Here is a 17,950-nt window from a genome sequence, read left to right on the forward strand (position 1 = left end):
GAGGTTATTTCTAGTGTTATTGAAAGCTTACTTATGATGGAAAAGGATGGGCTAGTTGATTAAAATGATATTTTAATTATAAAATAAATTTTTGAATATACTTGCCCGGTGAATATATAATAGCTGCTACTTAGCGGCTCGACAGAAAACATACTAAAAAAACTCGCGAGCGATCGCTATGAAGGTTGCGGGTGTGCCCACCAGCGCCAACTACCGACCAGATACCACTCTTGCATGTAAACAAACCCTTCAATTCTTCTCGTCCCGCTGCGTCTCTATTGGGGAGGAAGGGAGGGCCTTTAATTTATATATTCACCGGGTAAGTATATTCAAAAATTTATTTTATAATTAAAATATTTTTAAATATTTAACTTAGCCGGTGAATATATAATAGCTGATTCACACCCAAGGCGGTGGGTAGAGACCAGAGTTAATTAAGTTTACAGCGTATAAGCTAAGAGTTTTTTTGACAGTTATCAATATAACAAAACCCAAATATATAGGTACCTGGTAAGGAAGCTGACTTAGACAATTACTCTGCCTTGTAAGTCTGTCTTCCTCACGGAGCCCAGCGATCCTCTTAGGATGCTGAAAGACTCCCAGGAGCTGAAGTATCAAGGGCTGCAACCCATACAACAGGACCTCATCAAACCCCTAATCTGGGCGCTCTCAAGAAATGACTTTGACCACCCGCCAAATCAACCAGGATGCGAAAGGCTTCTTAGCCTTCCGTACAACCCAAAAAACAATATCAAAAACATTTCAAGAGACAGATTAAAAAGGGTAATGGAATTAGGGTAATGTAGTGGTAGAACCCTCACCCACTACTGCACTCGCTGCAACAAATGGACCCAGTGTGTAGCAGTCCTCGTAAAGAGTCTGGACATCTTTTAAGCAAAATGACGCGAACACTGACTTGCTTCTCCAAAAAGTCGCGTCCATAATACTTTGCAGAGATTTATTTTGCTTGAAGGCCACGGAGGTTGCTATATCTCTAACTTCGTGCGTCTTAACCTTAAGCAAACATCGGTCTTTATCATTCAAGTGAGAATGAGCTTCTCGTATTAAAAAAATCTGATAAAATATGACAAAGCATTCTTTGACATAGGCAATGAAGGTTTCTTAACTGAGCACCATAATGCCTCAGATTTACCTCATAATGACTTAGTACGAGCTAAATAAAACTTAAGAGCTCTAACAGGAAATAATACTCTTTCCAGTTCGTTGCCTACGATCTCTGATAAGCAAGGAATATCAAAAGATTTAGGCCAAGGACGAGAAGGCAGTTCATTTTTGGCCAGGAAACCAAGTTGAAGTGAACAAGTGGCTTTTTTCTGTAGAAAAGCCGATGTTCTTACTGAAGGCATGAAGTTCACTGACCCTTTTAGCCAAAGCCAAGCACACTAGGAAAAGTGTCTTGAGGGTGAGATCCTTCAGGGAGGCTGAATGTAATGGCTCAAACCTGTCTGACATGAGGAACCTTAGGACCACGTCTAAGTTCCATCCAGGAGTTGCCAAACGACGTTCCTTAGAGGTCTCGAAAGACTTAAGTAGATCTTGGAGATCTTTATTGTTGGAAAGATCTAAGCCTCTATGTCGAAAGACCGAAGCCAACATGCTCCTGTAGCCCTTAAGCGTGGGAGCTGAAAGGGAGCGAACCTTTCTCAGATGTAAAAGAAAATCTGCGATTTGGGCTACAGAGGTACTGGACGAGGACACAGATGCTGACTTGCACCAGTCTCGAAAGACTTCCCACTTCGACTGGTACACTCTAATGGTAGAAGCTCTCCTAGCTCTTGCAATCGCACTGGCTGCGTCCTTCGAAAAGCCTCGAGCTCTTGAGAGTCTTTCGATAGTCTGAAGGAAGTCAGACGAAGAGCGGGGAGGCTTTGATGGACATTCTTTACGTGGGGCTGACATAACAGATCTACCCTTAGAGGAAGACTTCTTGGAAAGTCTACCAGCCATTGAAGTACCTCGGTGAACCACTCTCTCGAGGGCCAGAGGGTAGCAACCAACGTCAACCTTGTCCCTTCGTGAGAGGTGAACTTCTGCAGTACCTTGTTGACTATCTTGAATGGTGGGAATGCATATAAGTCCAGAAAAGACCAATCCAGTAGAAACGCGTCTATGTAGATTGCTTCTGTATCTAGGAGTGGAGAGCAATAGATTGGTAACCTTTTGGTCAACAAGGAGGCAAAGAGGTCTATGGTGGGTTGACCCCAAGTAGCCCAAAGACTCTTGCCCACGTCCTTGTGGAGGGTCCATTCCGTGGGTATCACCTGACCCCTCCGACTGAGACAGTCTGCCAAGACGTTCAAGTCCCCCTGGATGAATCTCGTCAACAGGGAGATGCCTCAAATTCTTGACCATAAGAGAAGGTTCCTTGCGATCTCGAGCAGCGTGAAGGAGTGTGTGCCTCCTTGCTTGGAGATGTACACCAAAGCTGTGGTGTTGTCTGAGTTGACCTCTACCACTTAGTTTCGAAGAAGCTTTCGAATATCATCAAGGCCAAGTGGACTGCTAATAGCTCCTTGCCGTTGATGTGCATGCTCTTCTGACTTGAGGTCCACAGACCCGAGCATTCCCGACCATCCAGGGTCGCAACCCCAACCCAAATCCGACGCGTCGGAGAACAACGCGTGGTTTGGGTTCTTGACTGCTAGGGATAGTCCCTCTCTCAGACTGATATTGCTGTCCCACCATTTAGGGCATGCCTTCACTGGTTCGGAGACTGGGAATGATACCGTCTCTAACGTCTTGTCCTAGTTCTAGTGAGAGGCTAGATGGAACCGGAGAGGCAGAAGGTGTAGTCTCCCTAGTGAGACAAACTGCTCCAGGGATGAGAGAGTCCCTACGAGACTGTTCCAACTCCTGACTGAACAAACGTTATCTTTTCAGCATTAGTTGGACTTCGAGCAGGGCTTGTTCTAATCGGTGGCAGACGGAAAAGCCCGAAAAAAACTGGACTGCGAATCTCCATCCCCAAATATAGAATAATCTGGGATGGGATCAGTAGGGACTTTTAGGTTGACCAAAAGTCCCAACTCCTTGGCCAGACTCAACGTCCAATGTAGATCCTGCAGACAGCGAAGACTGGACGATGCTCTGAGAAGTCAGTCGTCCAAGTACAGGGAGGCTCGGATCCCCGATAGATGGAGGGATTTTGCCACATTCCTCATGAGCCTTGTAAACACGAGAGGAGCAGGACTGAGGCCAAAGCACAAGGCTCGAAACTGGTACCCCACATTCCTGTAAACAAACCTCAGAAACAATTGGGAATCCGGGTGTATAGGAATGTGGAAGTATGCCTCCTGAAGGTCGAGAGAGACCATCCAGCCGCCTTCCATTAATGCTGTCAAGACAGCCTGGTAGACTTCATCGTGAAGTTTGTCTTGACAATGAACACACTGAGCGCACTTGCCTTTTACGTACTCCTGCAGTGAACATGGCTGCCAGATCATTGGAGCCATCCCTGAGGAACTTGTTCCTGCAGAGAACGTGGCTGTCAGATCATTGGAGACATCCCAGAAAGCCTTGTTTATGCATGACATAATTGTACAGCAAAACTTCAAACGCTCGAAAAAAGACTCCTAACAGGAGATGGTCTAGCTCTGAAGTCGACCATAAAATCTAGGAGCGTCTCATGGCCAGGTGCCAGGGAGAGTCTATGTGTCATATCAGACTCTCGCTCTATAAGCCAGCTTAAAAGTAGGGAAAGCAAAGGCTGTCTCCCCCAAACTCCTCCTGGTGATAAACCAGTCGCCTAGCAAACGTAAAGCTCTCTTAGAAGAGCTAGAGAGCACTAGCTTATAAAAACAACGGCTTCGAAGTAGCTAGGCCTAGTGTAAACTCTGACGTTTAGGCGAACGAGGAGCAGCAGTTACAAAAAGATCCGGACAAAGATCCTTAAAAATCAGTATGATTTATTTAAAGTCCATAGAGAGCTAAGCAGCTTGAGGCTCCTCTCCGTCTGACAGAGTCCTCAAGGGAATATCAGTAGGAGGGGGAACAGCAACTTCCTCATCTGAAGGAATCTTGTCCGACAATAGTCGAGTCTCAATCAAGGGAGAGACCTGCCGTGGTGGCAATGCTTGACAAGCAGAGTCCACACGTACTGGTGCATTAGTAGCGGACCAGGACGCAACGTCATGTAACTGCTTAACAGTCTGTGAACTGTCAACAACAACAGGTGCGGTAGGACGCTGGGCGTCCACTCGAGACTGTTTAGACTGCCTAGTCTGAGCAGTCAAAACAACTCTAGACTGCGGTAGTTGACACTCAGCGTCAAAACAAGTCAACTCCGCTGGTTGGCGAACGTCCTGAACATCAACAGGAGGATTAGGAAGCAACCTAACGTCCAAATGCGGCTGAAAGCCAACACGTGACCGCATCGAGTGAGGCTCTACATATCGTGACTGACGTGACTTAGCTACGCCAACGTCAACAGGACGCACAAAGGTTCGTTTGGGCGGCTGAAGGCCAGGATCTCGATGAGATAAACGGCTAGGATCAACGTGAACCTTATCGGCAGAATAGTCTTCCATAAGAGAGGCAAGCTTATTCTGCATGTCTTGCCGTACAACTCATTTAGGAACAACGGGAATGGTTGTGGTAAGAGACGAGGGTAACGTCTGTGACTGCAAAACCTTGCCTACAAAAAGACTCTCGGAGCCTGTGTTACGTTTTTGTTTAGGCGGCGAGCAGTCTTCCGATGACTGCATAGTGTCAGAGCTGTCCTAATAGTTAAAACCAGGACGCTGGACCTGTCCTGAAAGGACTGACTTTCGCTTAAAGGGCCTCGAAACCTTGTTCCACGGTTTCTTATGCGAAAAGCCTTCGGATGACGAGGAGAAAATCGTCTCTCTCGTCTAATGGTAGGGGCGATCTTGGTGAGATACGCCTGATACCATAGAGGGAACGTCTGTTCCCTGATCAAGGCCTCTCGATCCCATAAGTCGTACGACATTACTTCTCCCCTGGGCTTGGGAGCTTGCAAGAGGTCCCGGACTAGGCGAACGACAGGCACGAACAGACGAACCCTCGGTCGCAACACTGATAACACTTTGCGCAATATCACTTTATCACTACGACTTTCTGTTTTGCACTTATTTCACTGAAATTGAATTTTTTAACAATTCACATTAGGTATGAATAAAACTGATTTCTACCTGAAGCACGCAATTCTACCCTCATCAAAAGGTTATAATTGCGAAAACAGTCGTATAATGTAAGCACATTAAAACATATTTTAAGATAAAAAGATCAGTGGCTGGGAAGGAGACTAAACACTAATTCATTCAAAACTACGTTTTCAATCTCTCACCGTACAGTGCCTTGGGACGAGAATAAAAACTAAAAACGTTTTATCCTTTCTCCCCGTACAGAGACTAGGGACGAGAGTAAAAAGCCGACTCGAGAACAACGTTACTCGCTTGGGACGAAAATAAAGATCGGAACGTTCTCTCTCCTCTCTCTCCCCCCGTCTCTATCTCTCTCTCTCTCTCTCTCTTGATTTCGCCCGAAGAGAAGAGCCCACTTACCTTTCGTCAATAAACAGGTTATTTGACTAAAGGAAAAAACTGAAAGGTTTTTCAATTAAAAAGTTCCTTTAAAATAGTATTTAAAACATTTAAGCTTTGAAAGAAAAATGAACAAAACGTCAGAGTCGATTTACTCTTTCTGCAAAGTGAAACCGTGATACTCTCTCTCTCTATCGTAACGATAGAGCGCAAACTGCGTAGTATAAATAAACTAAACGTTAGTTCATCTTTGAAACAGTACGAAGACTATTCAAAGAAAAAAACTTTCATAAAATATTTACTAAAAAAATTTCATTTAATAAGTTTTAAATCATTAGCTCTGTAAAAGTTATTTAAGATTGAAAAGGGCTCAACGTTGTTTAACTTCGGTTTCCAAGTTAGGACCGCCTACTCTCAGGAAAGGTCGCATATAAACAAATCATTAAAATTTATTTTGATGTTTATTATAAATGGAAAGCTAATCGAAGAGGCCTAATAAAGGCGGTTGAGATATAAAATATATAGAGGAAAATCTATAATTAATTTATAACGTGATAAGATAATTGCTAAAAGCCTAAAACACACTTCCGTCTAAGGGAAGGGTCGGCCATTTAAAAGTCAAAGAAAGTCCATACTCTCTTCTTGTCATCAAAAATTAAATCTCTCTAAAAACGAGTTCAAGATTTAAGATGAAGATAAAACACCTGCACTGCGAAAGCTCAAACCAAAATGAAGTACTTCACCAAATATGTTGAGAAAACTCCAGGTTCTACAGCGAGTATTGATACGTCTTGTCGTCAACGTCGACAGAGAAGAATTGAAGGGTTTGTTTACATGCAAGAGTGGTATCTGGCCGGTAGTTGGCGCTGGTGGGCACACCCGCAACCTTCATAGCGATCGCTCGCGAGTTTTTTGAGTATGTTTTCTGTCGAGCCGCTGAGTAGCAGCTATTATATATTCACCGGCTAAGTTAAATATTTAAAAAAGGGAATGATGATGCTATTGCTTTTCGAAACTGTCTTTGCAACACCCTAGAGTTTATTTTTTGTTAATCAATTAAAAATTCAACATCAATAACTTCTTTAGAAGCTCAGAAACTCAGCTTTTGCTTCAGGGTAATACAGTACGTACAGTATTTCAGACCTAACCTGCCCTATTTTAAACCCTACCCTAACCCCTCATGTTGTAGCTAGTGGTTCTACTGCCCTGTTCAGTATGGGTTCTGATGATACACGGCACCTCCAAGGTTAGAGATCTTCTTGTAGAGCCTCAAATTCTTTATTTTAATTTAGACCCTTCATCTACCTAACCCTCACACTCCCACAGTTCTAGCTGCTCATTTAGACATCTAGAATTTGCAAGGCAGAAGACCAAGATGGTAGCATGGATCCTTATATCATTCCTCTGGCCTAGGCAAGTGCCTCTTGAACAACCACTTATACCTCTTACTGAGAGGATAGTCTGGATATTTCATAACTCCTCCCAATGAAATAAGCACCCTCTACAACTCTTATCAATATATGGTTGGTATGGCAAATTGTATGGTTCCCTTAGGCTAAACTTTTTCCTTTTGAATTATTCTGTTAAATATTTGCTAAATCTATTCAAATGCATTACGTTTGAATGGATATATGTTGACTGCTTGAAAACTTGGTCTCTAGTTCATCTCACATTTTTCTCTAAAGATTCGTACCTCACTCGCTTAAAAGAGTCTCTTCACCTCAGGCACTTCAATTCACGTACATATTAAGTACACATTAAAAAAAACAGTTTAGTAAGGTCTTCAACATAAATTATCAAAAAGACAATAATTAAAATCAATCTTTAAGGTAAACTATATAACAACATCCAAATAAGTTATTTAAAATATAGTAGTTTGTTTTGGATAATATATATGGGACGTTGCAAATTAAAAGTAAGGCTGGTCATTCAAGTTTAGGTTTGATTTTAAAGCCTTCTATCTGACACTTACTGCCATTGAACTATAGTGTGTTCCCTCCTAGCTAGCAACTGGAGCCGAACCACAGTTTGAAAGCTCGTCGCTGATTGGCTGTTGGTTCAGGCATTCTCCCCTCCCTCTGAATGACGATGAGGAAAAACATTGCATTTGTCCGCAGTACATGATGTTCATTTTTGCTTTATACCTCACTTAGTTTCCGTAATATCTACCTGGTTCTTTGGTCACACAGAGATTAAAGGTAGATGATGAGGATTACCTTGAAAAAAAAAAATATCCATATCTTGAAAAATATATGAAAAAATATAAGTTGAAGTGAAATGAGTGCTGAAAAAACTTTATACAACCTTTTTTATATGCTGTTTTTTACCTACAAACGTTATGCAAACGTAATTAAAAAATAGGTCGATTTTGTAGAAAAAATCCTCTTGAATGTCATGAACCTAAAACAGTAATGCAAGGGAGGAAAATAATGGTGAAATATTTGGCTTTAATATAGGAGGAGAATAAGAAGCAAACTATTCAAACGTAAGTTACAATGTTTATGAAAACATTAGCTCCGGCAACCGCAAGCACGCTTTATAAGTATATTTTTTTATCTTTACACGCAGTATTTAGTACCTAATAAACCAACTGAAATATATTACAAACTGTGTTTGACTTAGAACAGACAAATCAAGAGATACAAAACAGTATGATGTGTACTGAGATTGTACAAATGGTATAAAAATGTACAAAAATTGATATCTGAGGAGAAATATTTTCATTTCTAAATAAACTACATATCTAAACACATTAATATCTGAAGAAATATGAAGATTTAATAATGAACTAAAAATTGAAATACAGTATGAAGCTTTAAAAATTAACAAAGCTGAGAGAGAGAGAGAGAGAGAGAGAGAGAGAGAGAGAGAGAGAGAGAGAGAGAGAGAGAGAGAGAGAGAGAGAGAGAGAGAGAGAGTGTGTGTGTGTGTGTGTGTGGTTTCATATGGTAACTAATAATAATGGCCATAGACAAACTGTATGAAAACTGATATCCTATAACAAATTGGTGCTGATGTGATTTTCATTATGAAGATATTTTAAACAAGTTAAGAGCCCCTGGGCTTATAGCATCTTGCTTTTCCAATTAGGGTTGTAGCTTGGATAGTAATAATAATAATAATAATAATTTGTATGTGCACATATTCTCGATAGAGTAGTGAGACCTTGAGATCAGCTGGTCACAACCAAAGATAAAAAAAAAAAAAGGTAAGTAATTGTTGACTTAAAATATTGCCGATTTTGAAAAACAGAATACAAAAATGCTTTAATGAAGCTTATGATATCCTATGAACCAAAAAAATGAAATATTGCTATACAGTAAGAAAATATTGATAGAATATGATAAAGATCATTACAGAATCTTGACACAGCATAATAAACCTACAAAAACTTCCTATTTTATGTTTGACTTATGTCCAGATCGAGTTACGACCAGTCTCTACGTCCCTATCCAGGTCGTTAGACAACAAATACCTGTAAATGTCACTTTCTGAATTTATGACACATCAGATTATATGAATAATAGTACTTTAAAAGTCAAAAGTCATGCTGTGACACTGAATACAGAAAATGAACCAATGCTTAAAATGTATGCATAATGATTGAACTTGAAATGGCTACTAGGCTACATCCTAAGAGAACCCTGCTATAGCAATGGTGATAAAAAAAAAAAATACCAAGTAAAAGAGGCATCATAGGTCTGGCCACATGCAATGCAAGCTTTTTGATCTTCATTAGTACAGTACAGCATAAGTTAGTATAATTGTGATCTGTTGTACTGAAGAAGGCAAAATATAATTAATGGGTTTGTGAAAAATAAGCATAAAATCATCTTTCTGTTACTGCATTTGTTTATCTAAAATAACAGTAAAAAATAAATTGTGGTGTTTGTTTAATCAGCTTTTTGTATAAATAAGGGAAACACTAAATGGTTACAGAAAGTTATGGAACCTTTTATAAATTTACAGAAAATTATTCACAAGCAAAGAGAAACAGAATGGTACCAGGGATCCCATTTGTTGATAACACTTTTTGCTAAATTCTAGTCACAAAGAGCTTCAGAACGAAACATAGCAGCAACATTAAGCTGATATGTAGCAAATATAAAATTACCTCCTATACAGCAATCAAATAACTTCAATTCTCCAGTATTTAGAATAAAGAAAAATTAAAGCCGAGACAAAGGTATAGATAAAGTTAAGTTATCCCTTTCGAGAATAAAATAAACAAGTACCAATGCTGATGCTAGTTCTTCAACCAGCACATAAGTAAATATTACGTTTAAAACTGCACTAACCTTTATATTAACATTATTCATTATGAAAGATGAAGAGATTTTCACATTATCCTGGATGGTGCAATGATCCCCTATTACTGTTCTGTCTAGTTGAGCTGTTAAACTAACTTCTGAACCAGCTCCAATAACCACATCTCGACCACCACTTCCTCTAGAAAAAGAAAAATTGTTTTGGAATATCATTAATAATGATAGCTGCGAAGATATAAAAAGAAAAAATACCTACTATGGTATGGAGTGACTTGGCAAATTTACTTTTACAACTAAATAAGAAAAACTTTACCTTAATTAGTTATACTTTATGCTAGATGTTTGACCTATTTCCATATAATTTTTTGTTAAAAAGCCCCCCTCATCTTTTTCGTGTATAAGAGAAGCAACCATTCCAGAAACTATTGTATACAAATGATAACTTCCCCGCCAAGACCTCTTTTTCAACTTTACTCCCATGAAGATCATGTAAGATGAAGTAGCGCTTTCCCTAATTGACAGAAAAACACAAGTAAAACAGAATTTCTTTTAGATGATGAGTATATATGTAAAGCCAATCAATATGTATAATTTCATTATCATCACTTATGTTTACAAGATCAAACATGAAATGAATGCTTTCAACTCTTCTGTTTGTGCATTTCTGCCTGAATTACCATCTGGTCAAAGTCTTCATCAATGACCTCTTCCCATTATTTCTTGGGTCATCCTGCTAGTTTTCTTCTGTTACTTCCATACTGGCTACTTATTTAACCTATTCCTCATCTCTTCTAACAACATGTCTAATACCCTATTTTCAAGCAGATGAACACTACTGTACATCTTTCTGCAGTTTGCTAATTCATATGATGTGAAGAGGCATTCTCATTTTTTAGGAATGAGTCCATCAGTTCCCCTTCATCCGGTTCAAGACTACAAGGATCCTCAGCCTACCAGTCAAGTGCATTGCTGTAAATGCTAAATACAGAAACTTCAATTCATGGGTAAAACCATTTACCCAATGGCTGGCTATTGAATAACCTTGTAATGAATGTATCCTTTGAATATTATAATTTGCTTTGTGCTTCCTCAGCATTGCTTCTGATTAATATTTCCTTCTTCCTTCCAGCCTAGCTCCTCACTTCTCATCAAAGATCAATTCCTTCAGCAAATTTAACTTCAAGGGAATCTAAAACTATGTCTCACTGGTCTGGTGAAATAATTTTATAACTTTAAACACTATTCATGTTATCAATGACATACTTTTCCTCGAAAGAGCTATATATTTGATAATTTCTTAGCATATCATTCTTTTAGGTAATAATTAAAAAGTTATCAATTAGTAACATGTGAAGAACAATTACAGCTGAACTTGAAAAAGAAAGCAATCTAAATTTGTCAATAATTAACTGAGTGATGGTTAATTGTAACCATGATTAAATCTATCTATTATAAGCACTGACTATTTAACAAACAATTCTTACAGTAAAAATATTTTCTCCTCTTCCTGCTGTTTGGTGTTCAAGACTTTAATATTAAATTGTTTTACTTTAGTGACAGGGGACATTATACATTATGCTATAGTGCAGCCAAGGGAACAAAATGTTCAATTATAAATTACTTATTACTTAACTGTACAGCATTAAGGATAAGGAAATTCATAATTACTCCTATTTCTTGACATTAAATGTGGACCAAGAAAAATTTGGAGCTCCCACATGAAAACTGTACATAAAGTGGAAAATACTTACCTCTTAATCAGTAGTGTTGTAATATTCCTTATACTGTACTACCCAATCCTTTCATGAAGGATATATACTGATGAAAGCATATAGTATATAATAATACAAGAGGCAGAAACCCACAAATGAAAATATTAGGTACATATAACATGAGTTTACTAACTTGTGAAATTTTGCAGAGGCCTCGCAGTAGTTATTAGTAAAGTCATCATAGAGGTATCTTATGCGATGACTAGTTAGGCTTACTTCTGGTACTAAAGGGTGAGCCTGGCGACGAATAACTTCGTTGCTGCAAGAACAAAGAACTAGATGAAACTGCTATCATGCATTCAATAGTAATAGTTATATAAATGAAAACATAATTTGATATTTCAGTACCTACAAGAAATTCACGAGAGAGAGAGAGAGAGAGAGAGAGAGAGAGAGAGAGAGAGAGAGAGAGAGAGAGAGAGAGAGAGAGAGAGAGAGAGACCTAAACCTTCTTCACATAAATAGGAATAGGAAATTGCCTCTTCTCAGTTTTTTAAACTCTTACTTTTGGCAACATGGTTCTGCTAAGTGTACTGCATACTGAACTAAATTTCTCCATAGCTTTCATCATGCATCATCCTATTGCCATTTTCTTTAATCAACCCTACTGTATATAATGAGTCATTGACTTACAACCTATGAAAATTACAACTTTTCAATTCTTTTACCTTACGACCATAAACATGCATTACAACATTTTGGCCCCAACCACCTGGCGCTGCCACAACTGTGCAGCAGAACCTGTCGCCTAATGCCAACAGAAGCTGGAGCCACATTACTTGACTAAGTTAAGACATGCTTGGTACAGCACACATCTTTTATTTAATAACAGTACAGTATAACATTTATAAGTGTATCTAGAATGTGAAAACCATCAGGGAAGCTGTAACTGAGAAGAGCATCAATGGAATCTAGAAAAAATTCTATTAAGTGCTATTTTATTAATGGATTTCGTAGTGAAAATCAATTCAATTATATTTGAGAAAATTTAGTATATCTGAAAAAAAAAAAACCTTCCCTTCAAATGTTGAGGAGTTGCTAGACCAAGAATCAGAACTTACAAATGATCCCCTTTGCATTAGCAAAGATATTATTGCATTCACAGTGATCATTACATGGTGTTACAACCCTTTATCATTGCACCAAACTTGGAAACTTCACTTACAAGATCACCTCTATACAGCCATCCATAAGTACAATCTCAGTGGCATGTACATACGCAATCATGCTAGCATGAGAAATGACACAGCCACAAGACGCTACCCTTCCCCAGCTATTGCACGCACATTATTAACTATTTTTCCAAAAACTAAATTTTCATCATCTAATTTGAGAGAGGCCAGTGTATGTGTGTATGAGTGTGTACTGTATCCAAATGTCTGAACCAAGATACAGTAGCTAGCAATGTTTAATATTACATAGCTAAAAAGTGCGGTTGGTCTCTCTCTCACATACCTTTTCATTTACAAGGGATGTATAAATAACTTTTCAGGGATAAAATCGGGTCTATTGAAAAGAAATAACAACATAGGCTGGGGGGTATGACTCTATTATCTTACTGGATATATAAGGTTCAGTTTTTCTTACAGTGCTTTTTATTCAACATAAAATAATGTTCAATTGTGTGACTTAGGTATTACTGCTAAGCTAATCATAACTTTTTGGTTATTTAAACAAGTACTTTTGTTTAAAGCTTTAGCCATTTTATCTTATTTGACAAACTAAAATAGAGTTTGAGTTTTTAAACATGCAAAAAAAACACACACACACTCTCTCTCTCTCTCTCTTTGTCAGAGCTAAGGTGAAAGATAATGGCATAAAAATCACGTGAACACTACTTGAGTGGTGTATGGGTACAGCGCAATTGTTTTCTGTACATTGCGTGCTAGTCTTATTAATACCATACTCAGTCCACAAAAAATGTTCACACAAAGGGAAAATTTTGCTCGCAGACCAATACCACACTTGTAAACCGATTTGAAGCTCTATGCTCGTATACAGATTTGCTTGTATCTCGAGTTACTCACAAACCAAGGTTTTACGGTATGAATAATATGATGCAAATGAATGGGAGGAAATACAAAATGTAATAAGGCTGAATCCTGAGAGAACAAGGAATAGGTGTGAACATAGCTGAGTAAAATATAAGAATGACTAACAAGAAGGCAATTTGCAGGTGGTTTGGTTACTAGCAAAGAGTTCCTTTGCATTCACGAATGGGACAGGTTGGTGAGACTACGAAGTCGTTGCATAGAAGTATGGCAATTTATGATTAATGGGTTTAAAGTGAGTAATTGAACACACAGTTACAACTAGAAGGAGAATTCTATGATTAAAAATATCTTTCCTGCTAGTAAGTCTGAATTTACAAATACAGTATCTCTAATTTTAATAGCATCTTGAGGTCTATTCATCAAAATTTGTCTCCTATTTTTGCTAATAGATAGATGAACAAACCAAAAATCATTATTCATTGGTGGAGGCAAAAACAATAATAATAGTGAAATGATAATTTCAAAGGAATAATTCAAATGTTTATAACATTTCATTAAATCAGGAGGGTAATTAAAACCATATACTGTAACACAAAATGGAGAATCAATAGAATACCATTATACATACATACATATACCAAGGCACTTCCCCCAATGTAGAATATGAAAAGCCCTATACTGTGGCCAGTTTCTTACCTTACTTTCTCATATAATGGAAGGGAAGTTGCTCGAGTTGCATAACCCGAATCTAATACTTCACAGGCAATTGCATAATCCAAAAGTTCTTCCTGTTCTATTACGCCACGAATGAGACTGTCACGGGTTCCATAGTCAAAATTATCCAGGAATAATGATGGTACAACCTCTGAACAAACAGCAATACCTGGGTCAGACACAGCTGGAAATACACGTAGCTGACTGCAATTCTTCAGCAACTCCTACAATTACAATGGAAAGGGAGTAGTTAAAAAATTAGATAGGGGTAAAAAATTATAGGCTATAAAAAGATATACAAAATAATGTGTTCTGACAAATAATGAGGAAAATCAACAATAATGTATGTGTTCATGTTTGCTCTAAAAAAACAAGCAAAAACTAATAAACATAAAAATTTTTAAGTAATTTCTATTTTTCCTAACATACTTACCGAGAACTACTTTCTTAGGAGTTACCTGTAATCTCTCTCCCGACCAGAGTTTTGTGAAGTATACCCTACGCCCATTTTCTATGGAGGGCTAACCCGGGAGTAAGAGAACGTGCCCCAAGGGTAGACCTGAGCTAGGTCGGCGTCAGCTTGGGTCCCGTTAGCCAGTAAGTTCCTCGGATGATGCAACAAGTCCCTGCAAGGGCAGAAAGGCACTCGGGGAAGGAAGGGAGGGCCATTACCCGAAAGTAGTTCTCAGTTAGTATGTTAGGAAAAATAAAAATTACTTAAAATTTTTGATTTGTTCCAACACAAATACTTACCTCGAACTACTTTCTTAGGAGACTTACACTTTAGGAGGTGGGAGTGGCTTCCTGACCTTCAGACCCAATAAAGCGGACGCCAAGTAGCCTAGATATGAACTAGGTTCTAAAAAACTGGGAAACGAACAGTAGGGTAAACTACACAAAGAGCTCACGTTAGTGTCTAAGTACTCACCCTTTGAAAAATCTTCTGATGCCGAGTCCAGTAACAAAGTTGCAGAGACATGTTCTTCATTGGTTACATAAGTGTGGTTATCTCAGATAGGGATAGGAAACAGGGATTAGGGTGAAAAGGAACGAACCTGTGTCTCCTGGTTTTGCTATCCACGATTGTGCCTGGGGCTTCATCGTTAAATCACTTGGAGCGCGGAGATGACTGTCCCAATGGAGAACCCGTCTAAAGACCTTCTTGAGTAATCCTTGAGGTAATGGGCAGTAAAGGTCGACTGGTTCGACCAGGTGCCCGCCCGAAGGATCTGGCCCACTGCCATGTTCTTCTCAAAGGCTAAGGAAGTGCTCAGTCCTCTGATGTCATGGGGCTTAGGAGTACCTGGCACGGCCAGTCCCTCCTCCTTGTAGGGCCTGGCAATAACTTGTCTCAACCAAAAGGATATGGTATTCTTCGATACCTGCTTCTTTGTAACACCTGTGGAGACGAAAAGGCTCTTGATGCCCGGCCGGAGATGTGCAGTCCTCTCAAGGTATTTCCTAATGGCACGGACAGGGCATAACCTCAAATCCTCTGGATTCCCAGTCCTAGGAATAGCTGGCAGAGAGAACCCCTCGAATTTAGGATCCCAGACTGCTGGGTTCTGGGTTTTCGCCACGAATGAAGGGACGAACTTAAGGGAGATTTCTCTCCACCCCTTCGAATGAGAGAAGTCATAAGACAGCCCATGGATCTCACCTACCCTTTTCGCAGAGGCCAAGGCCAACAAAAAGACCGTCTTGAGAGTGAGATCCCTGTCTACAATATCCTTCATTGGTTCGAACGGGGGGCTACTTAACATCTTCAGAACCCTAGCCAAGTCCCACTGAGGCACCCTAACAGTTTGAGGGGAGCAGGGCTGTTCAAAACTCCTGATAAGCATAGAGATGTGTCTAGAGGAGCCCAGGTCGATGCCCTTCAGAAGGAAGACTTGAACCAAGGCTGCTCCTACTCCTTTTATAGCTGGGATTGACATCCCTACCTCGTCTCTGAGATATACTAGAAAGTCTGCGATATCTGGGACTAAGGCTTTGAGGGGTTTGATGCTCTTCGAAGCGCACCACTTCATGAAAGAGGCCCATTTCGCTTGGTAGACCGCTGCCGACGACCTTCTCAGGTATCGTGACATCTTCTTAGCCGTTCCTGACGAATATCCTTCCTTCCTCAGGAGGCGCTCGATAGTCTCCAGGCGTGAAGGCGTAGAGACTGTGGGTTGTCGTGGAACCTGAGAAAGTGTGGCTGTTGTAGAAGATCTGGCCTGTCGGGGAGTGGCCATGGAGGATGGCTTGCCAGGTTTTTTAGGTCTGCGAACCACTCTCTCTCCGGCCACCAGGGCGCTACCAAAGTCATCCTTAAGTTCCGGGCAGCCCTTACTCTGTTGAGCACTTGCCTGATCAACGTGAAGGGGGGGAAAAGCGTACACATCTAGGTTGTCCCATTTGTGCTGAAAGGCATCCTCCAAGGCTGCCTTTGGGTCTGGGACAGGGTCTTGGTTACAAAGAGGTCCATCACCGGGGAACCCAACCATTGAATGATGAGCCTGGCTACTTCTGGGAGGAGGGACCACTCTGTTCCTACTATCTGACCCATCCTGCTGAGACCGTCGGCTAGGACGTTCTTCTTCCCGGGGATGAACCTTGCCAATAACACTATCTGGTTCGCCTCCGCCCAATCCAGGATCTCTAGGGCGAGATCGCACAACTCCCTTGATTTTAGGCCTCCTTGCTTCTTTATGTATGCTACTACTGTGGCGTTGTCGCACATCAACGCCACGGTGTTGCCCCTTAGTAGATCGATGAAGTGCAGGCAAGCTTTTTGGACAGCCGTCAACTCTAGGATATTGATGTGTAGTCCTTTCTCCGCGTCCATCCAGGTTCCTCTCGCCGTCTCGTTGAGGAGATGGGCTCCCCATCCCTGGTTGGAGGCGTCTGTGAATAGGAGCATCGCGGGAGGCTCAGTCGCGAAGGGAATCCCCTTGAACGTGTTCGACCGGCAATGCCACCATTCCGGGAAGGGTATTGTGTTTGGCAGAACTGGAATTAATTTCTGGGGCGAGTCCAGTTGGTTCCAGAAGTTCTTCAGGTTCCATTGGACGGCCCTGAGCCTGAGTCTCCCCTGGGGAACCAGTATCTCCAATGACACCAGATGACCTATTAGCCTTTGCCAGTCCTTCGCCCTCCTGGGTTGCCCCGAAAGGAAAGGGAGAAGGATCTTCATCAGATTGCTTATCCTCTCCTCCGACGGGAAAGCTTTCACTAGTCGGGAATCCAGTGTCATCCCCAAATAGGTCATCTTGGTGGAGGGAGATAGGTTCGATTTTTCTGGGTTGATCCTGATACCCAGACCCTTGCAAAATTGGAGAAGTTTTACACCCTGCTCCTTCAAAACGTCCTCTGAGGAGGAAAGAAGCAACCAGTCGTCCAGGTACCGGATGAGGCGAATACCTCGCTCGTGAGCCCACACCAAGACTGTCATGAAGACTCTCGTGAATACCTGGGGAGCTGTCGACAACCCGAAGCAGAGGGTCTTGAATTGCAGGATCTGGGTACCCCATTTCACCCGGAGAAACTTCCGGCTTGAGGGGTGGACCGGGATTTGGAAGTATGCGTCCTTGAGGTCTATGGTCATCATGTAGTCTTTCTCCCTCAAGGACAGCAAGACCGACTTCGGAGTGGCCATTTTGAAATCTGTCTTGCGCACAAACTTGTTGAAAGTTGAC

At 40.6% G+C, this 17,950-nt stretch overlaps 1 protein-coding gene across 1 annotated transcript in view; it reads right to left on the reverse strand.

Moving 5' to 3' along the window:
• Positions 1-17,950, reverse strand: part of eIF2Bepsilon (eukaryotic translation initiation factor 2B subunit epsilon) — a 102,285-nt gene that overhangs the window by 56,358 nt on the left and 27,977 nt on the right. The window contains exons 5-7 of the mRNA XM_068379141.1: positions 14,253-14,494; positions 11,696-11,821; positions 9,821-9,971 (exon numbers count right to left, since the gene is read on the reverse strand). Of these exons, the coding sequence (XP_068235242.1) occupies positions 9,821-9,971; positions 11,696-11,821; positions 14,253-14,494 (519 nt within the window). The remainder of the gene's footprint in view (positions 1-9,820; positions 9,972-11,695; positions 11,822-14,252; positions 14,495-17,950) is intronic.

The sequence above is a fragment of the Palaemon carinicauda genome, chromosome 8, assembly GCF_036898095.1.
Source record: "Palaemon carinicauda isolate YSFRI2023 chromosome 8, ASM3689809v2, whole genome shotgun sequence".
In the NCBI taxonomy this organism is placed as follows: Eukaryota; Metazoa; Arthropoda; class Malacostraca; order Decapoda; family Palaemonidae; genus Palaemon; species Palaemon carinicauda.